At 51.4% G+C, this 25,850-nt stretch overlaps 1 protein-coding gene across 1 annotated transcript; it reads right to left on the bottom strand.

Moving 5' to 3' along the window:
• Positions 1-816: 816 nt before the first annotated feature.
• Positions 817-6,754, bottom strand: En2 (engrailed homeobox 2). Its single transcript, XM_057775259.1, has 2 exons — positions 5,963-6,754; positions 817-2,858 (listed from the first exon to the last, which is right to left on the bottom strand). The coding sequence occupies exons 1-2, from the start codon at positions 6,621-6,623 to the stop codon at positions 2,542-2,544; spliced, it is 978 nt and encodes a 325-aa protein (XP_057631242.1). The 5' UTR covers positions 6,624-6,754; the 3' UTR covers positions 817-2,541.
• Between the last annotated feature and the right edge of the window lie 19,096 nt (positions 6,755-25,850).

Raw genomic sequence — 25,850 nt, 5'->3', positions numbered from 1 at the left:
TTAGGATTTGAAAATAGATGGATGTTGTTATGTTTTTATTAAAACGGAGGGAGGCCAACAGATTAAGGTAAATTGTGCCAGTGTTTTGAAGCTAAACCCTCAGAGGTGTGTGTGCTCCTAGGGAGTGGCATGGAGGCTTTTGGTGCCCCCACAGTGGAGGGTCCCTTGAGTGGCAAGAGCTGTGATCCAACCTCTGCTTGGGAATCCCTGATGGCCCAGTGGTCGGTGCACTGAAACTGTCTAGATCACCCTTGGCAACAAACAACCCTTGACACTGAGTTTCTCTTCCTGGGAAAAACAAAGCAACTTTCTTTCAAGCCAAGAAAGTTTGGGAATACAGCAGTTTGGCTTCATGAAGTGCAGAAGACCCTTGCTCCCGAGTCAGCCAGTCCATAGCCCATCCGAATCCTTTGGCGGAGGGGGAAAACGAAACTAGCATTTAGGGAAAGAAGAGTATCTCTGGAAGAGCGCAAATTCTTCCGCCCCTGCAGCGGGCACTGGCATCCAGCCTGCATACAGTGGGGAGGGGGAGGGGGAGACCTGTTAGATTTTCTTACGTGGAGACAGACACTCCTGTGAGTGGAGGCAGCATGCTTTGACTCATTCCTCCTGTAGACCAAATGGGGACAGAAATGACTTCCTCTCTTCTGTGCTTACATGCTGGATATTCCAAGGTCAGTATTTAGAAAGACCATCTTCTCTTATTTCAAGGGTAGGTGCAGCACCTGGGCACTGGGGAGACCTGGGGTGGTTCCTGAGCTCAGACACAGACATGGAAAAAATCCACCTTCCACTGCCAACATTTTATAATAAAGAGTCACTTCTTTTTATTTAATGTAACTTTCAAGAATTTAAACACACAAAAATGCACGGGTGGGAATGTTCACAATTTTGATAACCACGGTTGTAAGTAGGGAACATTCATCCATTTCTCATAAGATTATAAATATTTCATACTGTAAAATGCACATCTTATAAACTTAAAAAAGGACAGATTTGCTTCCTGCTAAAAGGCATGTCGTTTCACCGATTCCCAAGCAGCAAATGGTTGTTCACAGACTTTTAAATTACAACTTTTGTTTTTATAACTTCCTTTTCAGAAGGTTGGCACTAATATGTACAAAGTGAAAGTATTGGCGCAGTGAAATAAAGAGGTTTAAGGCAAAGAGAGAAATCCACCGTCAGTCCTCAGCAGGCAGCTTGACTCCCAGCTCAGCCGAGAACACCTCTGGGCCATTGCCCTGGCCCCAGGTGGACATTTGGACACCTTTTCCCATACACTAAACAGAAGACAGTGTGGAGTTATATATAATGTGTTTGCTTATATATATATGTACTTGGTGAAGGATATATTGAATATATTTAATTTACACAGTACCACACCTTCAAAAATAAAATGTATATCTTCTTTTAAAAAACAAAAAAAAGACAGAAAGTGATAAGAAATGATTATTTACACATTTTCTCTAGATTCAGGAGGGTTCCGAGTTCCTTTGAAAGTCAAGGTAGCTGCAAGCTCCAGAACCCCAGCTTCATACAGGCCTGGGGTGTGCGTGCACATGCATACACGAGTATGTACACATACATGTATTCACCACTCAAAAATAAGTGGGGGGGAGGAAAAAAGGAAAGGAAGACATACCAACTAGCTCTGCCAGGCCCCCCAAGCTGACCTGGTAGGATTTTTGGGTCAGGGCTAGCTGACACGGAAGCACAGCAGCCAGGCCTTGAAGCCTCAGGTCAACTTCCCCTTCTTCCTAGACCCCAAGTGCTGCCCACAGTGTCCAAGGCGGGAGAGTTGGCGCTGGCAGGTCGCCACGGGGCTGTGGCGGGACAGGGGTCAGCGACACAAAAGCAGACACATGGTGGTGGCCAGTTCGGGCCTCTGAGATGGTTGGGATGAGAGGCAGTAGGAGACAGCTGGAGAGGTGCCTGGAGAGCTGGGGGCTTTGTGGGACCTCAGCGGAAGAAATGCATCCTCTCTTCCCACTGAAGTCCAGAGCTCTCCACCACCAAGCTGACAAGTCCTACAGCATTGGCCAAGCCAGCACAAAGCAAGCGGCAGAGCCCACCGACCAAATAGGAGCTATTTATTCGGTTCACAGTCCTGTGAAATGCAGCAATAAAAATCTTTGGACTTTAGCAAGTTGTTTTAATTTTTTTCTTTCGAAAAAAAAAAAGTGTCGAAAAAGTGTCCGATGTCCCATAATGGAGCTTAGGGGATTAAAAAAGAAAAAGAAAACAAAGAAAAAGCTGAAACCCTAAACAGCCCCCTTTGCAGAAAGAATAATAATAACATAAAATTAGCATAACCTCTTAAACACAAAAAACTCAAAAAATATTTTATAGTCGGATATTTTGGGTTTTACACCGCCTGTAAATTATATGTACATAGATTATTTTAGAACCACAGCTAATACACGGGATTTTCACAGATAATGCTGGTATAATCTTTATACACTGGCCCTTTGTTCACGGTTTTTAAATTATTGCATTGTTTCACGCGGCCCTAGATGGCCGGCCCGCCCCGCCCTGCTCCCCCTACTCGCTGTCCGACTTGCCCTCCTTGGCGGTGGTGGAGTGGTTGTACAGGCCCTGTGCCATGAGGTGCACCGCCAGAGTGTTCTTGTTGCCCGTGGCTTTCTTGATTTTGGCCCGCTTATTCTGGAACCAGATCTTGATCTGCGACTCGTTGAGGCTAAGCTCCTGCGCCAGACTCTGGCGCCGCTGCTCTGTCAGGTACCTGTTGGTCTGAAACTCAGCCTTGAGCCTCTGCAGCTGCTCCGCAGTGAAGGCCGTGCGAGGCCGCTTGTCCTCTTTGTTCGGGTTCTTCTTCTTTGGTTTTCGGGACCTGGGACCTGTAGAAGAGGGCAGAGGTTACTGGTTGACGGAGCAGCCTACCACTTATAGGAAGCCCCGTCAGCCAAGGTTGAGAGGTTCCAGAGACTCCGAAGAAAGATGATGCGCCCAAGGCACACAAGGCTGAACAAGGTGGTGTGTGTGTGTGTGTGTGTGTGTGTGTGTGTGTGTGTGTGTAGGTGGAAATGAAGTGGATTGGCAGATTTAGCTAAAAGGTCGATAGCAAACTAGGGGATCCTAATAAAAACTGACTGAAGAAGGAATGCCCAACCAAAAACTTTCTGGCCTTGTTTGTGTTTGTTGCCCCTGCCCCAGCAAAGAGAACCGGGTAGGTGAGAGGTGAAGGAGATGGGGTAAGATTGAAGAAGAGGGTAGGTGAGTCAGTCAGGGGGGATCCTCCCTACACACCCTCGGCAGGGTGCCATAGTAGGTTCGCAAAGAGGGTTCAGGGCTGAGTCACCACACCTGAGTCCTCTCTTTTGCGGCCTGGTAAGCCCAAGTTCAGTGTTTCCTTGAAGGACTCCAATGCAGCATCACCTCTTTTGCTGAGAGCCTCTGGGATCTTCAGCCGTTCTGTCCAAGAGAGGGACCTGGTTCCTGCCAGGGTGCTGACCATGGTGGCTTTTCCCTCTCAGCTCCCAACACAGGCCTGGGGTTGCTTCATTAAAAACCACCTAACTGACCTTGGGCAAGAACACAAAGTGACCCTCACAATAGCTTCCTCCCGAAGGATTCCACTACTGTCCACACCCCTTCCTCCCTGTGGAGTTGCTAGTGTTTGAGGCGAGTGTGGAGGGTGGTAGGGTCCCAGGACCTAGTCATCCGAGGGAAAGGGTAAAGGGTTAAAAGTGTTGGGGTAGAGGGTTCTCTTTGCAGGGGTCAGAAGGTACACAGTCTGCGGGAAAGGCCAGCCAGGCCACAGGCTAGAAGCAGAGACCTTCTTTCTGGTTCTTCCTCTGTGCAAGGAGCCTGAATCAACTTTCCAGGCGATTTGCCGTCCCTCGATCGAGGCCCCTTCCGCTTGAAGCGGAAGAAGGTGGAGAAGGCCGGACCCTCCCCCTTCAGGGCCTGGGACTAGCTGTTCTGAGCTGTGAGGGTGACTTCGGGAACAGACTGTGTGGTACCCGGCTCCTCCACCAGCTGACCAGAGCGATACCCATCCGGGCGGCAGGAGCAGCCGACCTAGCAAGAGTGGGTGAGGACTCCCTCACCTCCAGCCAAGTGGGATCTTATCAAAGGGCAAGCCTAAAAGGGTCTGTGGGTAGGGTACCAGAGGAGATCCAAGGAGGTGCAGATACAACTCCTCATGTTTTGGGTGTACCCATAGTCACACACATCCGCCTCCCTACATGGTCACCTTCACATCCAGGCTGAAGGCAAAGAAGTACGGGCTTGGAGCCCTTGGACCTGGCTCTCACCCTGCCAGTGAGGCTTCTAGGGTCATGGGCGAACCCTGGAACCATCACAGATACAAGCACCGGAGGCTGAGTGTGGAAGAGGCCTGGCCTACTCAGCTCTGACCTCCCACTTCTGGAGCAGATCTCAGACTCCCCTTGTTCCCTCCCCGGGAAGAACAAGGTCTCTGTGTTCCAGCCTCCTCCACCCTGGGGTTCCTGTTCTATAACACACACTCCAGTCTCTGATAATTCTTATTTCAGAGAAAGGACGTCTCCTTAAAACCATACTTTCGGTTCCTCTTTCTGTGAATTCTCTTTTAAAAGGCAAACACTTAGGGAACTCAGGGAAACCTCAGCAAGTACCCTTTGCCCTCCTTTCTTTCTTAAACACCCAGGAAAGAAATATTACTTAAAGGGAAGGGGTTTCGTTAAGCCTATGAAGGCTGCGAGCCGAGCCACGCGGGGCCATGCTGCAGGATCCGCGGACCGCCACGGCTTGGCGCGGCCCGGACTCGCGCGCTGGCGCTGCCGCACAAAGCCGACCGCAGCTCAAGGCCAGTCGGCTTTGTGAGCCTATATGTTAATTAAATATTAACAAAGGAGGGAGGCGAGAACAATGGAGCAAATTTCAGATCTAGCAGCAAAAATTTGGATTTTATCAGAAACACACAGGATGCTGCAAGAAGGCAGTTGAGAGCGACACAGTTTTGCTAAAGGACACTCGTAAAATAACTGAAGATGGGGGGGGGCGTAGTGGGGCCTCACTCAGCTCCAGGACAAATGAAACCCACTGCTAATGGCGCTTCCTGATCACAGACCCGCATCTAATGTAGAGGGTAGTTTCTATGAAGTCTTAAAAAATTTTAAACGAATGAAGAAAATACGCCTCAAACCTCCCCACCGCCCCCACCCCCGAAGGTGCTTCTTTCTCAGTCTTGGCAGCACCATAAAACCCTTAAAGCTTCCTTTCTGCTAGGGGGATGGTGGCTCTGGGATGGCTGCACCTTTTTCAAGCTGCTTCCTGGCAGGATGCTGTGATGTTACTACGTGGTTCGCCAAATAAAGTGACAAAGGGTAAAGGTGTCTCAGTTTTCACCACTACCCTGCAGTCCTTCCTCTGCTCCTCCACAATGGTCACCCTAGGCCAAGAGTGGAGAAGAAGAACATCCAGCCTTTGAATAACCGGCTCTGCGAGGGACTCTGGACCTGAGGGTTGCAGAAAGTTTCCTGGTTCCAGACTTTACAAGTGCGGGGGGGGGGGGGGGGGAGGGGTGCTGACTCAGTGCTCACTTCCTGAGGACCTTCCAGCTACCACCATTCCCATTAAACGACTACTGTGGGGCAGGGCATTAATGGCAGCAAGATGTCAGAGAGAGACAGAGAGACAGAGACAGACAGAGAGAGACAGAGACAGAGAGAGCGACAGAGAGAGAGACACATAGAGAGAGAGACAGAGAGAGAACACGAGATTGCATCTTGCTTCTTACGGTCCTAAGTCGGTAACCCTAGAACTAGTCCTGCTTCTAGACGCTGCTCTGTCCAGCATGGGCAAGACAGTGCCACTGTCGGGGAGAAGTATGCGTCTTTGTGTGTGTGTTCAGGAGAAAATGTGTTTCTTTCCCTCTGTGTATGTTCCCCGGAAAGCACCCTCCCCAGTCGCGCGGGTCTCCCCTCAGCGGGTTTGGACACCGGTCCCACGGGCTCACCTGAAGAAGGCCGGTCAGAGTAGCGCGTGCAGTAGACCCAAGCCGGCCAGAGCATGGGCTGCGCGCCCAGGGTGGCGCTGGCTTGAGAGCTGTCCGAGTCGGAGCTCACCGACAGGTCACCGCCGCCTAAGCCTCGGGCCTTGAGCGCCCCATCCAAGGAACCCCCTGGATCGCCAGGTTTTTTAGCACCGCTGTGCAGCGAAAGTGTCTTGGAACCGCCTTCTCCGTCAGCCGCCGAGTCGCCGCCGGCGGCGGAGAGCGGACCTCCCGCGCTGGGCGCGCAGGCTGGGTTCGGTCGGGACTCCCTGGCGCCCGACCCCAGGAGTTGTTCGGCTCCGCCAGCGCCGCCGCAACCCTCTGTACCGCCAGCGCCGCCTTCGCCGCCTCTCGCTCCGCCCGCACCAGTACAGCACGTCCCCGTGTCCTTTCGGCGACCGAACTCGGGCCGCAGAATGTTATCGATGAAAAAGTTGGTGATGCGGTGCGGATGCTGGTGGTTGCCTGGCGCCTGCAGGACCGCGGGCAGCATCAGAGCCCGCCGGCGGCCGGTGTCCGAATCGCCCGGGCTGCTACCGCCGCCCGAGCCGCCGCCGGGGCTGGATTCCGGCAGCCTCTGCGCCTCCGCCGCTGCCTCGCTGGGCTTGGAATCATTCTCCTCCATGCTTCACAGAAAATCTTAAACCACCTCTCCACCGGCCCTCCTCCAAAGCAACCTCCTGCCGGTCTGCGGCACACACCGACACCCGCGAACCCCCACCCAGCGGAGTCCCCCAAAGGCGCGAGTGGTGCAGGGCTGGAGTCCTACAGGTCTGCGGGTGCGCTCCGAACCGAGCCACGTTCGTATCCACGAAGTGCGTTAGCAAATAACCAGACTCTCCTAGCTGGCCCGGACGCGGGGAGATTCAAAGGAGGTAGGTCCCGGTCTCGGCGACGCACCCGGCTTCAGACGGTCACCGCACTCCAGCGGGGACCTAGGACGTCTGTCCGGCTCCACGCTCCTCTCGGTGGCCAACAGCCTTGGGCTCCGGCGCCGCCGCCTTGGCCACCGTGGGCCAGAGCTGCACGCATACAGGCAGCGCGCTCCCCGCGCTCACCGCCGCCTGGGCCCGCTTGGGCCGCCACTGCTCGGCCGTCGCCGCCCGCCTGTCCCGGCCGGCCCTCGAGGCTGCGGGGCGCGAGCGCTCAGCTCGCCCGCCGCCTCCAGCATGCATATGGAGGCCCGCGGGCCCACACTGCGCTCCACCCGCCCCGGGGCTCCCCGCGCCAGGCCGCCGCCCCGCTGCGGGCCGGGGCGCCCCACGGGCGAGCGGCTGCGCCCCCGCTGAGCCCCGCGCAGTACCGCGGCCAGAGCCGCATGGGTGAGGGGCGGGAGGCCGGGCCGGGCTGGGCCTCCCACGCTCCCTCCCAGTCTGCGCGCCCTCGCCGCCTCCGCCTCTGCGCGGGCTCGGGAAAATTTCAGGCCACTTAGCGCAACCTGAGACACTTTCACTCTGGATTTTTGTTCTTATTTTTAACAGAGCCCCCTCGAGTGACGTCGCGGGCCGGTCTCCTGGACACGTGCCTCGGGCCAATGGCCGCCGCGCCGCGTATCCACGTGATGCGCCGGCGGCAGCTTGGTGACAGGAACCGCCTGCCGCCCCTCCCCCGCCGCCACCTCCCCTCCCCCCTCCTTAAAGCGGCCGCTCTCAGGGCTTGGGACTCCGGAGCCTATAAGCTAGCCGGATCGGCTGCCGAGTTTTCTGTGCTTGTTTGCACTTCTCCTCGCGGCTGGGAAAACTCAGGAACCTGTGACAGTCTCGCCAGGTCACTGCTACGCCTAAATGGACACGTGCTGGAAGATCGTTATTTTTAACATTCCTATATTGTTTACTGTGGGGAGAGATCCCACAATTCCTTGCACAAAAATGCATAAATAAGATTAAATGAGCTGCCGAGATACAAAGAGAGGTTTGTAACCCCCTTTCCTTGCTGATGGAGGGGAAAATTGTCACTTATATTTGACTTTAGTTACCCAGCAGCGTCGAGTCCTAATCGCCAGGCGAGAACTCAGGGTGCTCCTCCTACAGACACCTACTCTCTGCATGCATGCCTGTGCAGGAGGCACACGCACACGGAAGGATTCCACCCGTGGACAGGGGGTTCCTCAGGAACTTGAACATAGATCTTTACGCCAGAATACAATTTAGTGCTCCATTTAAGGAAAAAGAAAAAAAAAGGAATTTTTTGAGAAGGGTTATAGCGTAATCTTCTATTAGAAAGGAGTGACGACTGCTTAGCCAAATCCTCAAAACCATCCGCAGCAAAAGTGATCCTGAATGCGGCTGTGCACACACACACACAGACACACACACACACACACAGACACACACACACCATCATTAGCGCTCCCAACCCCTACACTGAGCTAAGGCCACCCATCTCGTTATCTTTGTCTTAAAACATTAAGCTGGTTTTGCGGGAAACCAAGGCTAATTTGAAAGAATAGGAATGCTGTGACAGGGTGGGGGCCCCAATTTGTTTTTCCCTTCTCTCGTCTTTATTCCCCTCTAAACCTCTCTGGCTGCTGAAAGAATGGCCCTTCTCTGTTCTCTCCCTCCCACCTCCCCCAGGGTCCTTCCAAATTTGCTTTCCTCTCCCCACCAAACATACTGGTTACTACAGGCTTGCCTGTCCATTAAAAAAAAAGCATTTTTATGGAAATGTATTAACTTTCAGAAAGACCCAGAAGGGCAACTGAGAGGGCACAGGAGTGCTGGCATAATAATAAACGTCCTCAGACAGCCTGGGATCAGAGGGAGGCCCCAGGCTGCCATTGCTCAGACTCCCTGCCTGGTGGGCCACCGCACCTGAACTCCAGGTGGCACCTGTCCTGAGCTGCCAGGTCCTGATGAAGGGCAAGGATCATGGCCAACAGCACCCAGGCACCAAGGGCTGCCAGGCTATCTGGACTTGTGGTCCATTTTTTGGCAGTTGTTTTACCAGAGGTAGTAATTCCCAAAGGCGTCTCCTGGGGAAGTTAGCCCACAGAGACAACTGCCACCAAGACTCGTGCTACTGAAGGCGGCCTTAGTCTGGATAGGTGCTGCAGACAGACAGAATGTCTAAGTGGAGAAGCCACTCTGTCTCAGGGAGAAGGGTGTGGCATTCCCTGTCTCTGTTCTCATTTAAAGGAGTCCCCAACAACCTTTTTTCTTGTTGATGTTCATGGGGTTTTTTTTGTTCTGTTTCTTTGTTTGTTTTTGGTTGTTTGTTTGTTTGTTTTTAAGACAGGATTTCTCTGTGTAACAGTCTGGGGTTGTACTGAAACTCATGCCGGGCTGACCTCGAACTTACAGAGATCCACCTGCCTCTCTCCCCAGGTACTAGTATTAAAGGCAAGCGCCCACCACAGCCACCATTGGGTTTCACCGAAGTTTTTGACTAGGAAAATACCTGGTGGGTCGTTCCTAGTGAGAAGCGGAGCAGGGCAGAGGAAAAGAGTTGAGAAACCTCATTGTCTACCTGTCTCTACGAACATGGGACAGCCCAAGTGAGTGAAGATGGGAACATCCTATGAACATTTTAGGACTCAGGGACTTGAACTATCACCAGCCAGTGAATGAACACTCTGATTTCTTCTTGTCTCGTAAATCAGACTACATATGGTCTGCTAGAGCTCCGAGATTCCTGCACACAGTCCAAGTTCATCTTCCTACCTGTCTTATGAAAATGATTAGGCCCTTATCTGATGTCTTGGAAACCTCTGCCTCGAATAGATTGCTCCAGCATAGGATTAGCCAAAGGCGCTGGACTTTGTACTCTTTCACCTGCACCAAACTCAGATTTAGATCTGAAACATAAACCCTGAAGATCGGCCTTGTCGGCAGGACCTAGACTCTTCCTGGGCCTGGAACAAGCCCAACTAGGCCAAGAACAGAGGTGAGTTCTTAGGTTGCTCCCAGGAAGGGAGGGGCTAAAGGTAGAAGGGAAGATTTTGAAGAAAGGATAGAGAAACCCCAAAACAAATATCGAGGTGGCTATGGGGCTACCCAAAATGAAAACTCAAGAAGTGAGTTATTCTTAAGAATGAGCACCAAGCAAAGGGCGGGGACCCTTTCCAATGGGCGAAGCTGTGGTGAAGGTACATTAAGCCATACTGCTTTGGGGTTGGGGAAATTCCAAGTGGCACAAATAGCGACCCGGATTTCAGGAGGGTTCTACTGTGCTGGGGGTGGGGGGGGGTTCAGTCTGGCTATTTGCGCCTTCTGGGGAAGGGGCAGGGTGTTTTGGGGGGGATGCCTTGAAGGACACGTTTCCAAATAAGCTCTACCCTGAGTCTAAGAAGAGGAGACACCAGCACCCTGGCTTCGGCTCAGCAACTGTGCTGAGCCAGTTCTCCACGGCTTTCAGTGCCCCCATGGCCGCAGACCTAGGTGATCCACTAGAAGAAACAGCAGCTGCCATCTGTCCCTCTGGAAGCGTTTCTGGCAGTTCCAACTTCGGAACACCGTTTCCCTTCTGCGTGTACCAGGGACCAGCAGCGGGCCCACAAAGCATCCGCTTACATGGAACCTTGCTCCGTGCGTCCGAGGCTAACGGACAAAGAGAGGCCTCGGAGGGCACAAAGGGGAAAGTGGCGCCCACACAGCAGACTTTGTAACTCTGAAGCTGATTGCAATCGAAAGCAGCTGCCCCAAATGCCGGTGCCTGGCTGCGCATCCAGCGTTGCTGCCTTTTTGTTTTGTTGTGTTTTGTTTCCCCCATTTCGGAGACGAAGCCCTCCGGAAGACGACTTTCTCGGCCCTTCTACCATCCCGCGCTGCCCTCACTGTTCTCTGTGATGCCGGCACCGCAGGAAATAACGAAAGTAGTGAGTAGTAGGTCTCTGGAGCGGACCAGCTCCAGAGAGAGACTTACACCCCCTCCCCCCGCAAAATCTGGCCGGGCCAGCCCTGCACCCCGGCAGGATCGAGGCTCACATTTTGGATGCTGAGTGGGAAGTAAGGACAGCGGCAGAGATACCTCCACGCTGGAGTCTAGCAGTTCTAGGCTCCTGATGCTGTCGGTGTCCGCCTTTAGACAAAGGCTAAAATCAAAGGATGGTGAGAAGGACAAGGGCAGCGGACACTGAACTCAAGGTCTCCTGTCTGTGCTCACCTGAGAGTGGACAGGCCTGCAGACTGTGACCCTACTTACTAGGGCCAGGAAGACCTCCAGGTAACCCCAGAAAGGACGAAGTTAAATTGCATAGTGACAGCCCCAGAAAGGAGGCTTGGGGGCACTACGCCATAATCTCCAAGACCCTTAGTCTTCAAGTCTCAGATTTTAGGAGCACCATGTAGGGCTAGCAGAGCCCGGTTTGTGAGTTGGTGCCGGCACAGGCCTGGCTCCTGAGCCTGACACAATGCTGCCCTTTCAATCCACTAGACTATGTACACCAGAATCACTGGGGAAGCAGCATGACTTAACCAAGGTTCCTTGGGTGTCATGGAAGAAGAGGGCAAAGCACCCACTGGAGACACGGGAAGACAGCCTGGGAGAGCCAGAAGGAAGATGCGCTAGGCAGACAGACTTCCACGCCCAAGAGGAGGCATTCAAAACCACTTTCTGCAAGCTCTCCTGAAAATTGATTTCTAGAGAATCCCCAAATTGCCTTGCTGGTGCTGATATACACTTCCGGCCACCACCCAGGCTTCCCTGGGTTTGTTTTCTCCACCGGGACTCTTGCTTTCTCCTTGGCAAACCCCAATTCCCTCAAATTGCCTGCAGCTGCCCCCTTTCTTGCGGGCTCTGCTGCAGTGTTAGTCTTCATACTGGCCCAAATGTGGAATCTGGGGAAGGCCAAGCAGGGCCCGCTGTTCTGAAAGGGAACACTGAAGTCAAAGAGCCTTACAGCCTGGGCCACAGACTTGGGCTCTGGTTGGATCTTCCACACTTGTCTCTTAGGGGTACAAACCATTTCCTGGGGTGTGAGGAAAGATAGCCCAGGGATAGGAAAAAGGTCTTCCAAATGGCATCCAGGAAGAAAGTGGCACCAAGTCTTGAAACTGTACACTTGAGTTTGATTTGCAAGGTGGTCCTCTAGGCCCAGCCAACCAAGTACTTCCAAACTAGAAGGAATGGTCTGAGGTTATGAGTTTTGAGGGAAAAAGAAAAAAAACGAACACACGCCACAAGGTCAGCATGGGAACAGTGTACCCACTATCTTCCTCTTGCTTTTAGTGGAGGGGGGGGGGAGCAAGAAGTTCAAGAGAGAATCCTAGCGAGGACTCCTCCTATGTGACACTCCTCCTATGGGGGTCACAGAAAGGTGGCTTTCTGAATTCTTTTGGAAATACTATCTGATAAACTAAACTGTAAGTACAGGATTAAGCTAAGCCATCTGGGTGGGTCCAGCCGAACTACACCTGTTTGGATGCTAACCCCGTTGGGAGAAGACAATATACACACACGTTATCCCTTTTCCCTTGTACTCACCTTATATGGACTTGGTTAACTTAAGGGAGAAGGATTTTTTTTAACGAATAAATGGAAATAATAGTAGTTAATTTTTGCACTATCAAATATAAAGATGTGACTAAAGTGTGCACTCAATTCAGAATCTTTTACATTCGTTAAACCATTGCCTTATTTTCGGAGACCAGCAGAGTTGGTCATTCTTTAGTGTACTTTCCATTGACCTGTGTACATCCTTAGATTGCAGTGGGGTGGCGGGGGGGGGGGGGGGAGTCCCTGTGTCAAGACAATTCCAGTGTTAACTTCAGAAGCAAACGCTATCAAAGTGTGGCAACCTTTTTCAGGCATAAAGCCTCCATCATGACCTTCATGGACTCACTCAAATGGGCTCTAGTGTCACACCTCTAGTTTGCCAAGGTCCAGCCTACCCTGGCCAGATGTCCCATTTCACTGCCAACAGGCATGGGGCACCACTATGTGCCTCTCAGTAAACCCACCTCTCCTTTTACTCCCATCCCAGAACCCCTGGCTCCAAAGAAAACAAAACCCAGAAAAGATTTCCCTTCTCTCTGGAAGCCTCTCTGTGTTGTGATCATTTTATTTCGGGGCGTTTCTGGATTTTGTGTGTCTCTCATCAGTTAGTCCCGTGAGACAAACGGACTCTGAAGAAGAAGGCAGAGGTGAGCAACTCTACACCGTTGGGAGAATTAACACGGCCTGGAGAAAGAAATGGGATATGCCGAGGATATCCCGCATTTGTAGCTAATGCCTTCACATTCCTGAGGATTTTCACTCTCCCATCCATCAGGAGCAAGAAATGCGAGCTGCTCTAATTAGCTGCCCATTTTCAGTTCCCAGTTTACTCTGCCAGGGCTGACCTTGGAAGCCTTGTGTAGCCTCTGGTTTGCAGGTGTTGGGCGCCGCGCCTTGGGGGAGGGGTTCCCTCTGGCCGCCATCAGCCTGGGCCCAAAAATATTAGGTTCCAAAACCTCTTCGGTAAACCAAACACAGGTTTCTCAAACAAGTCACTCACCGGGCGACACTTAGCACTTTTGGCCTTCAACTACGCCCAAGTTCAGCAGAGCCTCCCGCAAAGCAGCCCTTGGGGCTGCAGCCTTAAAACCCAACGCTGGGTATTGTCTCTTTGGATTGGAAACCTCATTGATGGATTTTCTCCTGAATCAGATGCCATAACGGATTTGGGGTAAAGATTTTCCCCTCCCCCAAACGTGAGTGTAGGCCAGGGTCCGAGAACAGCCTAGTTGCAGGCTTGTAACCCTTCGTTTCCAGGAAGATTTTCCTTTCCATATTGGAAACTTCTGGAAAATACAAAACCAAGAGACAAAAAAAGCGCGACCCTGCTACTTGAAGGAGAGCTCCCTCTCTGGGGAACCAGGTACTTGCAATCCTCCGAAGTGAGAGTGGAGAGCTGAGGAGAGGGAGGCGCTGGGCACTGGCCTACTCCGGCTCTTGGCTTGAAGGATAGGAGCGCGTTCCCCCGCACCCGCAGCGGTCCAGTCTAATAGCCCGACCGGGAGGAGAGGGGCCCTATGCTCCCCGCTTCCCTGTGGAATGACCCAGCACTGCAGAACGGAGCACACGGCACCCCTGCCCAGAGGAGAGCCGGGCCGCCCCGGCTAGCCTGAGTGTAGTGTCTGTGCGCCGAGTTCAGCCCGGTGAGCTCGCCCCTTGAGGGCTCGCGTCAACGGGAGCTGGCTGTGTATCGCCAGGGTAGGTGGCGGTGCGTTTGAATCGATGGGTAGGGCTTCTCTCGGAAAGAAACCGGTGATCCAGCCTCTCCTCCCCAAATTAGTGGTCTCTCTGGAGCACAGCTGCTCTTTCCGGTCTCCTAATTCCACTTGCCCCCTCTCCGCTTCACCAGGTTGGTTAGGGGAATCCCTTCGCCGAGCTTTTAGTGTCAGATTCCCAGAGCGACTTTGAGTAAGTTTCCCCCAAGAGTGGAGAAAAATCAAATCCTTGTGGCTATCCGGCACCCATTCATCTGTTCCGGCAGCAACTTCCTGGGCAAGCAGTTTGGGACTGATTCCTAGTGACTTCATGTATGCACCGAGGTGCCCAAAGAGGGAGCTTTGGGAGGGATATGGAGGTCTGCACTGGCATCCCCTGGCTTGAAGCAAGGCGCTAGGGCTGTGCCCTTGCCTTCTAGGGAGGAGGAGCTCCGGGCACGCCACAGCCCGGGGTTAGGCAATCAGATCTAAGGACTTAGACGCTGTTTGGCCCGAGAGCTTTTCCTCCCAGGCAAAAACCAGCTTCCTGAAGCCCCGCCCCCTACATCTCGTGCCCTGGAGGGCTTACTGGACGCGACAGGAATGAAGCCTCCTCCCCTGTGTCCACCACCCCCGGCACGCAGAGGGACCGCTAGGCGCGGATTTGTGAATGAACCGCTGAGTTCTTCCCAGCTCACAGATCAGAGGGTTGTGCTCGCTCCACCGACGTGGTCCAATGAGCGTCCGCAATAAGAGCTTAGCGACAAAGCTGCGGACTCCGCGGAGCTGCGCTGCGCAGGGCGGGACAGAGGAGGGGGCCGGAGCAAAGACTGGAACTTCAAAGCCTGTTGCCAGGGCTCAGTGAAAGGGTGGCCCTCCGGGATGGCACGGTCCGCAATAGCACTCCCCATCCACCCGAAGACTAGAAGGCTACCCAACACGGACCTTGGTGACACAGCTCCCGCTGACACCACCCCCTTCCCCCACTGGAGCTCGGGGGGAAAGTCTTTGAGTTCTCCGCGAGACCCTTGGCAAAAGCTTACAGCCTGGGACATGATCTGGCTGCTTCCGGAGCGAAGGTCTCCTCCCTAAATAACCACATCTTTCAAAGCCCTCACTGCCAACTCGTACCTTTTAAAATTAACAGCATCGATTGCTTCCCTGGTGCCCTCGTACTGGGGGAGGGAACAGGAGGAGCGGACACCCACAACCGCCCTGGCGGGTGCATGTACCACCTCCCCACCTCATTTACAGCTGAAACCCCCGCCGCCCCTTTTTAGAAAAAGGAATCGATCCACAGATATCGACCTGCACGCGCGGAGGGCTCTCTCTCCCTGACCAGTTGGGTCTCAGTGACATCTGAGTCTCATACCTGGGAGGAAATGCCTTCCTCATAGTCATTGCCTCTTAAGCAACCTGACTTGCAAATTTTAAGTTTGTATGCTGTTTTCCTAGAGAAACCTGGAGAAGGAGGAGGACAGGAGAGGGGGCGCGATGGAGAGGAGGGAGAGGTCAGAGGTTAGGGGAGATTACGGATCGGCGCCCCTTCTCATCCTCAGGGGCCTAGAGGGAAAATCACTGTAGCAAGAGATTCGGACACCTCGTTAAAAAGCTATTGTTTGGGGGGAAGGCCTGCCATCCAATGAAGACACAAGATAAAGTCTAAATGACTAAATATCTGGCTGGATGGAATGGGGAAGAGGAACCTAGCTGGAAAGGCATGGACAAAGACACCCATAGGGGCAGAACGATATTTTCTCTCCTTGGACCTATCAGAGCAAGCTCAGTTCCAGATCCACTAGCAGGGAAGCAACCAAGGGCGAGCAACCAGGCTTAGTTAGGGCTTTGCTGGGCAGGGAGGCAGAAGGCTGGAGTTTGGCTATACCCAGACCCCTCTCATGTTAAATTATCTCAGTGGGTTGAATTACCCTCACTCACTTCTCCAGCCACAGGGATGGGTCAGATGCTATGGCAGCCGAGGGAAAGTCAAAGCATGCAACTCTTTTTTTTTTTTTTTTAAAGTATTTATTATGTATACAGCCTGCACGCATGTCTGCACACCAGAAGAGGGCACCAGATTTTATCATAGATGGTTGTGAGCCACCATGTGGTTGCTGGGAATTGAACTCAGGACCTCTGGAAGAGCAGTCAGTGCTCTTAACCTCTGAGCCATCTCTCCAGCCCAAAGCATGCAACTCTTATGTTTCCTTCTGAACTTGACCACTTCCTGCCAAACCTACTCCCTGCCATCCGCCAAGAAGGAATGGGGCCTTGAACTCCCACCAAATGATTGCCCACTCACCTCTCTGAAATGAGGCTTCTACTTGGAGCTGTCTCCTGAGACTCCCCCCTGGAAGGGCTGGTGGGCTTGGAGTCCAGTTGCCCAGCCCCCTGTGGCTGGCCCAGTCTTACCCAGCAGCGGCTCTGGCACACTTTTATCTTGACTTTGGAGGCCTGAGGCTTCACCCCTTGCCTTCCTAGGTCGGCAGCCTGATCTTGCCAGCCCTGAGTCACCAAACCATTCCTTAGCTGCATGGGAATGGGTGGGGAGTTAGGAGGTGAAGGTGTGGTGTGGGGGTTGTCCTTTGTCACAGCTATTCCTAATAGGAATAGGACTCTAGAAATGGCCTAGAGTCCCTGACAGCTGTCCAACTTGAAGGTACAAGCATGTTATCTTAATTATTGTCAGGTTCATCATTGAAGGTGAACCTCAGGAGATGGGGTGTGGCTGGCATGTAGCAGCAGTACACCAACACCCTCAAACCTTTTGATTTCTTTACACCCTAAAAAGTTAATGAGGATCTGAAGGTATATTTGCTTATTGATAACCTATCTGATTATTACTGTCTTAGAAATTGAAATGTTTAAAATACACTAGTAAATCTATTCATTTTCAGTTGCAATGCGATACACTACATAATATGCTTCGGTGAATATTTGTTTGAATCCCCCAAATAAGAGAAGATCAGTCTCAAGAATGAAGAGTAATATTTTTTTTTTAATTTTTAATCGCTTCTTTAAGGGCTGGCTTAACAGAAGATGGTAGGATCCCCATTTCTGCTTGTGCAACTCATTCTTTTGGTTCACATGCAGGGAGAAAATGCTAGTTCATATGTAGCTCACGACAAAAGGCAGATTTCACTGGCCAGGTCACATGACTGTGGGGTTAAACTTCAACAAGTGCCAAACAACCTCCTTCTTCATTTCTTCCTCCTCCTCCTCTTCCTTTCTCCTCCCTCTCCTCTCCTCCAACCCCCTTTGCAGTAAGAGGAGGTGGAATTCATGGCCTTTAACATGCTAGGCAAGTGTTCTACCACTGGGCCCCCTTTTTACTTTTTATTTTGAGACAGAATCTAATTTACCCAGGTTGACCTTGATCTACCATGCTTCTGCCTCAGCTTTCCAAGCAGTGAGAGTGACATGCCTGAGCCCTCAGAGTCTGAGGCTGCTGCTTCAGGACTTCCAGGCGTCTCTGGCACTCCGGGTGGCTCTTTCCTAGCTTGTGTCAGACTGTGATGGACACACGAGCACCTCTATATATGGTCCCCGTATTTACACCACAGCTCCTGGTGTGAGATTCCCAATTCTTCTTCCTTGTTTTCAAGCCTGTGATTGACAAAATAACAGTCAAGGGCATATTTCTTTCTTTCTTCCTTCCTTCCTTCCTTCCTTCCTTCCTTCCTTCCTTCCTTCCTTCCTTCCTTCCTTTCTTTCTTTCTTTCTTTCTTTCTTTCTTTCTTTCTTTCTTTCTAAATCAGGGTCATGATCTATAATCTCGGCCAGCCTGTGTGGTTCAGGCCAATCTTCAGCTCAGCCTCCATCCTTCTCCCTGTGTCTCCCAAATCTTGGGATCACGAGTGTGAGCCACCATGTCTGGACTCAGTGGAACTCCTATGTGTGTATACAAGTTTGTGTGTGATCTTGTGAATCCCAGGGGTTGAGGCCAGATGTTTTTCTCTATTGCTCTTTCCTTTATTCATTTATTTATTGGAAGAGAGTGTTGTTAACATGTAATGAACCTCCCTGTGTGATTAACATGTGTTAATATGTGATGAACCTCCCTGTGTGGTTAACATGTATTAATATGTAATGAACCTTCCTGTGTGGTTAACATGTGTTAATATGTAATGAACCTTCCTGTGTGGTTAACATGTGTTAATATGTAATGAACCTTCCTGTGTGGTTAACATGTGTTAATATGTAATGAACCTTTCTGTGTGGTTTCAAGCCACCAGGGCACAGGTGCCCTTAACACCTTTCCTCTGCTCCTCAGTTCTTCTGCTGAAGAGCTTGGCTTTCATGATGACAAACTTTTCTGTCCCTAGAACTTTGCAGTAACCCAGTTGCACCACATCAATTATGGGAGCAGCTCCATTATCACTGTGGGCTCCATTTCTCCATGTCTGCTACTGCCTGGTGTCCACAGTTGATCCAGGCTGGCCATTGGGCAGAAGCTCCTGGTTCTTTTTAAGTGGAAATGCCTTGAACCAACTCCCCCAAAGTCATTTGGATGGTATTTTCCTGGCTAGCATGAGAGTAAGACAGACATCGAGTCCTCAGGGGCACAAAGCAGGTAACTCTCCAAAATGCTTTAGGAACAGGAAGAGAGGCACTTTCTGGTTCAGGGGGTGATTAGAAACCCTGAGGTGGAACCTGGGCCACTGACTGAACCCAGCTTATAAGGAACAGGTGCCAAGAGCCGTGTGACTCCTCGCCCCCTGTAATGTGTATAGACTTCTGGGTACAGGCAAGTCAGGTGAAGAGGACAGAACAAGGAAGGATTCTTACCAGAGCAATGGCTCAGAAAGGGGGTGGTTCCCCACAGGGTGGGGTGTATGACATGAGGGGACTGGACTGCAGCTCCCTGCAGGGTGGGTGCTTTCAGAATGAGCTGGCAGTGTGGAGGAGGTAAACTGGGAGTCATATTCAGAGCACGGGCTGAAGTGAGATGAAGGACAAGGTTCTTGGGCGAGACGAAGGCAAAGTTGGAGGAGGAAGGACTGGGAGATGCTCGGTGGGTAATGTGTTTTCTACCCAAGCATAAGGACTTGAGTTCTGATCCCTTGCACCCACATAAACACTTGACTGAGTAGGACAAGGATCTGTAACCCCACCTCTTAGGACAAGGGAAGGTGGAAACAGGAGAATCTAGGGCTTGCTGATCCACTAGTTTAGCTCAAACAGTAAGCTCCAGGTTCAATGGAAGACCCTGTCTCAAAAACTCAACTAGAGAGCAATAGACAACCGATGTTGACCCTTGGAGTCTATACAGCCTGGAGAGTACACTGATGATGTGTACACACACACACACACACACGGAGGGAGGGAGGGAGGAAGTTTGTTGTGGGATATTTGCTTACACTGTGTGAAGATGTATTGTGATTAGTTTAATAAAAAGCAGCATGGTTAGTAGCTAGGCAGAACTTCCGGGCAGAGAGAGGAACTCGGAGTTAGAATCTGGCGTGGCAGGAGAAACCAGCAAGATACTGAGGAAGTTAGATGTACAGAGTGAAAGAGAGATAAAAAGCCACGTAGTAGAATGTAGATCATTAGAATCCAATTAAGTTATAAGAGCTAGTTGGGAACAAGCCTAAGCTAAAAGCTAAGCTTTTATAATTAATAATAAGTCTCTGTGTCATTATTTGGGGATTGTGGTTAGAAAAGAAAGTCCAGCTGTAGAGGGTACTTGCTGGAGGAGGCCAGGAGGGCAGCCTACCATTGTCCCTGTGGTTCCCATCCATCCTTGAATTATGTTGAGAACAAATAACAGTCATGTCCAAGGCCACTATACTTTTCATACGAGTGAAACTGGTCCCCAGCCTAGAGTGATTCAGGTTGTAGAGGGTGAGGTGGTTTGGATGAGAATGACCCTTGTAGGCTCATATATTTGAATAGTGCTTGGTTCCCAGTTGGTGAACTGTGTGAGGATTAGGAGTTGTGGATTGTTGGAGGATGTGTGTCACTGTGGGTGGGCTTTGAGGTTTCAAAAGCCCATGCCAGGCCCAGCCTCTCTTTCCCTCTCTCTCTGCCTTCTGCCTACAGATCAGGATATAAGCTCTCAGCTCCTGCTCCAGCACCATGTCTGTCTGCCCACCTTCATGCTCCCTGCCATGATGATCATGGACCAACCCTCTGAAACTGTAAGCAAGCCCCTAACTAAATATTTCTTCTTATATGTTGCTTCTATCATGGTGTTTCATCACAGCAATAGAACAGTAACTAAGACAGAGAGGCTGGGGCAAGGGCGGCACAATTTGTAGAATGCAGAGCAGACCATGGGGAGTGCAAAAGTCACTGTAGGAAGGACAAGAAAGTCCAGCGAGACACAGGTAGAGTCCAGAAGCAGAGAAAGAATGCGAACTCCTGTGTGGCCAAGCGAGGGAAGAGTTGAAGGCCTGTAGGCCACACAGGAACTACATATGGCCTCATCTCGTACGAAGGAAGGACATGACAGCCAGTGGCCTTGGAGAGTCAGCCAGGGAGGACTTGGCTCTTAAAACTCGGCTAGAGGAGTGAAGGAGAAAGGAGCCACGTGATCAGGGGAAGGAATTGACTCCAATGAGAGGCCAACATCATTTAGGAGCTGAACCTCGACAGAGCCACGTGTTCCTCTGAGCCCTCTGAGCTGTCCCTGCCTCCTCAGTCAGATGCAGCTGCTGGCATCCATGACTCATTCTCCCCTTGAGAGCCTCAAGGAACTGAGTTCTCACTTCTAGCACCAAAGCTATGGAAGCTAAGAGGACAGGCCTCAGAGTCAGGACAACGTCACTCACCTCTAGGTCACACCCAGAAAGGCTGGTGCTGGATTTGAGCATGTCTAGTGCCAGTTTTTGGTATAGAGTCTCTAGTTTCCTCTCGGGCAATAGTAGCTGGCCATGTCCCCTAGACTGATGAACCTTACCCGTCCATAATGTCCATCTTATTCCCATCTATCTGAATCCAACCTCTGTACCTTCTGATTTACACTGCTCCCCACCACTTAACCTTTTAGTGGAAGCTCCAATGAAGTTTCTGTCTGTCCCTCTGCAGGACAGGCTGTATCTCTGCACCCTGGCCCTCACATGTCCTCTCTGTCATACCAGAGATGATCCAGCTACCAGCTATTCAAATTCAGGAGTGAAGTCATTGCACCAGGGAGACCTGCCATACCCTTCAGAATGACCCAGATGTGAAACCAGCCTCAATGCCAGTTGAAGGAGGGATGGATGGACGGAAACGATGTGGAGTGGATAGGGAGTGTTAGTATTCAGCCATAAAGAAGAATAAAACACCGTTATCTGCAGCAAAATGGATGGAACTTGAGAGTGTCGTGTGAGATGAAATGAACCAGACATAGACAGACAAACTCCATACATGTTCTCTTGATGTAGAAGCAAAGAAAAAGCTAACCTGAGTACAGAGTAGTAATGAGGAGAGGTTAGGAGGGAAGAAAACTGGATGCTGGTTTCACTAATGCATGGGGTACACATGTAGAACTGGCACCCCCAAATCCCAATAACTTGTGCAATTAAAATAGATAGAATGTAAACTAATAGCTGCAGGTGGAGGCAGGTGATAAGGCAGGTGGGACACAGGTGAGTAGGCAGGTGGGGACAGGTGGGGGCAGGTAAGGAGGCAGGTGGGGGGAAGGTGAGAAGGCAGGTGTGGGCAAGAAAGAAGGCAGGTGGGGCCAGGTGTCGAGGCCAGAGTGGGGCAGGTGGGAGGGCAGGTGGGGGACAGTTTGAGTAGGCAGGTAGGGGCAGGTGAGAAGGCAGGTGAGGGCAGGTGGGGAGACAGGTGAGGGCAGGTGAGAAGGCAGGTGGGGGCAGGTGAGAAGGCAGGTGGGGGACAGGTGAGAAGGCAGGTGAGGGCAGGTGGGGAGGCAGGTTGGGGCAGGTGGAGGCAAGTTAGAAGGAAGGTGGGGGACAGGTGAGTAGGCAGGAGTGGGACAAGTGAGTAGGCAGATGGGGACAGGTGTGGGCAGGTGATAAGGCAGGTGGGGACAGATGGGAAGGCAGGTGCGGGCAGGTGAGGAAACAGGTGTGGGCAGGTGATAAAGCAGAGAGGGGCAGATGAGAAGGCAGTGAGGGCAGGTGGGGAGACAAGTGGAGGCAGGTGAGGCAGTAGTAAGGAAGCAGTTAGGATGCTCCCATGTGTTGGTGCCTCCTGACGGCGCTTCAGCTCAGAACTGTCTGTATTCTGGGGTGGGGTTCTGTCCACACTGACCCTGGGAATACAGGGTCATTGAGTTCTCTGTTCCCCACTGTGGGGACAAGTGATCCAAGGCCTTATTCCTCTGAGCTTCCTCATTTAAAGAAGAGTGTCTGCCCAGGTGGGCAGAGGTTTAGTGGACAGCTGTGGAGTGCCTCCTCTTCTCCACAGGGCAGTGCTCCCAGGAGCCAGCTCTGTCCTCCTGCCCATGGACCCCTGGACTCCAGTCAGGTCAGACTTGCATCTTACTCCTGAGTCAGAGCCTTTCAATGTCTGTTAGACTAGAAGACAGGGCAGCAAGTAGAAGGTACAACGCGGTCTTCCCTGTTAGTCCCAGCCACAAACACCCTTCTATATAAGGCGACAGTCACAAACTCAGAGATTGGAAAAATTATTCTATCTACAGAGCATGTCTGTGGGTCTGTAGAGGCATGGCAGGAATGTTCGGAGCATGCCTTGTCCTAGGGACAGCTCAGGTCCCATAAGAACCCAAGCCAGTAGCTCATGCTACTCTGACCATCAGAGTGATTCTTGCTGGGTGTGGGGAGGGGGTCAGACAGTCGTGCTGAAATCTATGTGTTATTCTCTAACATTCTCTTGTACCCCGAGTGCTGGGAATACCCAAAGAATCTACATTTCCCCAAGTTCCTTGGGCAATGCTGTGCACACAAAGATCTTGTCATTGCTCTTCTGGATGGGAACTGCGGTTGGAGCTTGGGGGCTGAAGTCCTTCCCCAGCCTGGGGAATCTGCAGACCTGTCTCTCCACCCCTGCCTGGGGTTCCAGGAGCGGGAGAGTCTTCTGACTTTGCCCAAGGTTACTGTGCACCTTGTAGACCTGTAGTCGGGGTGGTGGTAGCAGCTGGAGGACGGGAGTTCCTGGCTTAGGACAGGAGTACAGGACAGGAGGGGATGTGTGACCAGACAGTGAGACTATCTCCTGTAGTGTTCTTCAGGGGCCAACCTGACTCCTGCTCAGAACTGCTGTGTCTCCTGCTCAGCTTGCTAATGTTAGACCAGAGGTACAGAGAAGAGAGCATCAGGCTGGGGACCAGAAGGAAGTCAAACACCCACTCATCATTAAATAGCTGGCAGCCCCAGGCAAGTCCCAGTCCTCCCTGGGCCCCCAGAAGACTCCCAGGAGCGATCCCATGGGGCTGCTCAGGCTCAGTGGTCAGACTGAGGGGACATTTTCTAGGCTAATTGAGCTTTGCCCCCAATTCCACCCTCTCAGAGAAAGAGACGCCTTATTATTCGATTATTAGAACGTGCTTTAAATAGTATCTCCAATCTCTTCCTCACCCATCAAGTGTTGGTGGGGAGGGGTCTCCGTGGGGAAGAGGTTGCCCTGGGGAACAGGCTCCCAATCTACATCTGAGAAGAGGTGTCAGTAGAGGAGCTGGTCTCCCCACTGGGGATGGAACCTGCTTCCATTTAATTTCCACGTGGGGGCGATTCTCGGGCTGTGACAATTAAAAAGAAGAAAAACCCATTTGCATTTTTCCTGGGTGTAATGACCTTCCAAACCAACGTTCAGTCTTCTCATTTAAAACAGTGGCGTGCACGGTAGCATGAATAATTCAACGGTCTGGAGTTCTCCCACGCATGGGGTTAAAAACCTTATTTTTGACCTAGTTCCAAAGTTGAACCGGTTCATGTAATCTCATATCCACATGGTTTCCATTCTTTAAGGTATATTCTGTTTTACTCAAAGATCTCATATCCTAAGTAAACTGAGAGTCAAGGTTTAGAGACATAAATTGGTGAAGCAGAGACTTAATTTGTTTTACGTAACCCGAAGCCTTAAACTTAATTAATTTTCCGTTTGGGGCACAGAGGCACCTACTGGTTCAATGTGATATGGTTATAACCAACGTACTAATAATATACAGACAATGAAAGGAATGGACAGGCCCCGGGTCCTGACCATCTCAGAGGAATCTCAGTGTGGCTCTGACCTGGGGCGGACACTTGGGTGGTCAGAGTGAAGAGTCAGCAAGACAGGATTAAGGACTGGGGTTCCTATCAGGAAGCCTGACGCACAGCAGGGTGGTCTTCTCCTTGCAGAAGGCCCATGTGTCCCACTCTCTATGAAGGACTATTTGTGTCACAGATCCTGGCCAGAGCCTTAAGTTGTCAAAGCAGAATTTCTGGGCTGGGGATGAAGAGTTGTCTTTTAAAGGTATTTCTCACACACTTCTTAGCCAGTCAGAATTGGTTTCCTGCTTAACAACCATGTGTTAGAAAGCAGGGCTGCTGCAGACATTGCTGTGGTGACACACTGGAGAGGGAGGTCTAGTGGATGGATTGGACGTGACGGACTCCATTTTGAAGCAGAGCATCTCTCATGGCCTGCATGACACCCTTATAAGATGTGGCTGCATGAGACCCTCATAAGGTGCAGCTGCATGAGACCCTCATAAGGCGAAGCCGTGTGAGACCCTCATAAGATGTGAACTGTAAGCATTCCATCATGGAGGAAGGGGAGGATTAGAGATTTCCTTGAGAGGCCCTTCATGGTTCCTGGGACTCTACTTGCCATGATATAAGAGGTGGGGTGACTCAGAGCTACCTTTGAATTACCTGCTCCTGTAAGTAGCCCCAGTTAACTAATTAGTTCAGCAAGCCAGATTTGGATAGAGCATTAGTTGGGGTCCTCTAGAGGAACAGAACCAATGGAACGGGTGTGTACAAGAGTGTTTCACTAGACTGACTGGCTTGCATGGTTGGCACTGAGTGGTCTAACAGCAGCTGAAGAAGGCAAGAACCCAGTAGCTGCTCAGTCCACCAAGCTGGACACTTCAGCACCTTTACCTGATGCTGAAGGTCTGGAGAATTCCTGGAGAGCTACAGAAGCCAGCATCTGATGACAACAGAAGACGGGAACAGCTGGAACAGAATGGCTGCACTCACCAATAAGATGCAAATGCAGTCAGGCAAACAGCTCTGCTTCCCTTGGACTTCCTCATACCTAGGTTGCCCTAGAAGATGCTTCCTGATCTGGGGGAAGATCTTCCATCTCCCTCAGCAAATCCTCCCTGGAAATGCCTTCCAGATCTGCTCAGAAATCAGTCTTCATTGATTCTGGATCCTTTTGAACTGGCAATCAAGATTAACCATCACAGACAGAGTATTTCCTTTGGTTGGCCAATGCCTTCATTATCTGGAGGGAACTGACATTTCGTTAAGTCTCTCCAGGAAACATCTTGAGACAGAGGTGCATCCTTTTAATTCCAGGGCCACCAGTCTAGAGAGCTGTATTATCATGTTCTGTAACACAATGCTGTTCTGAGGTGAATGTGGGGGAGGTGGAAGATATTCCATTAATGTGTGTGCTGGGTGGGGAGCTACCCAGTTCAGACAGTTCCTCAAGAAAAGAGCATTGCAGAGACTGATTCATTACCACAGAAAGACTTCTGTGCCCTGTGCCATACCTATACCGAGCTTTTATCTTCCACCTTGTGTGGCTTGGGGCAGCTCCTGCCCTGAGGGTGTCTGAGTCCTCTTAGATGTAGCATGACAAGTTGCATCATCAAG

The sequence above is a fragment of the Chionomys nivalis genome, chromosome 1, assembly GCF_950005125.1.
Source record: "Chionomys nivalis chromosome 1, mChiNiv1.1, whole genome shotgun sequence".
NCBI lineage: Eukaryota > Metazoa > Chordata > Mammalia > Rodentia > Cricetidae > Chionomys > Chionomys nivalis.
This window is presented reverse-complemented; position numbering and strand designations above follow the sequence as displayed.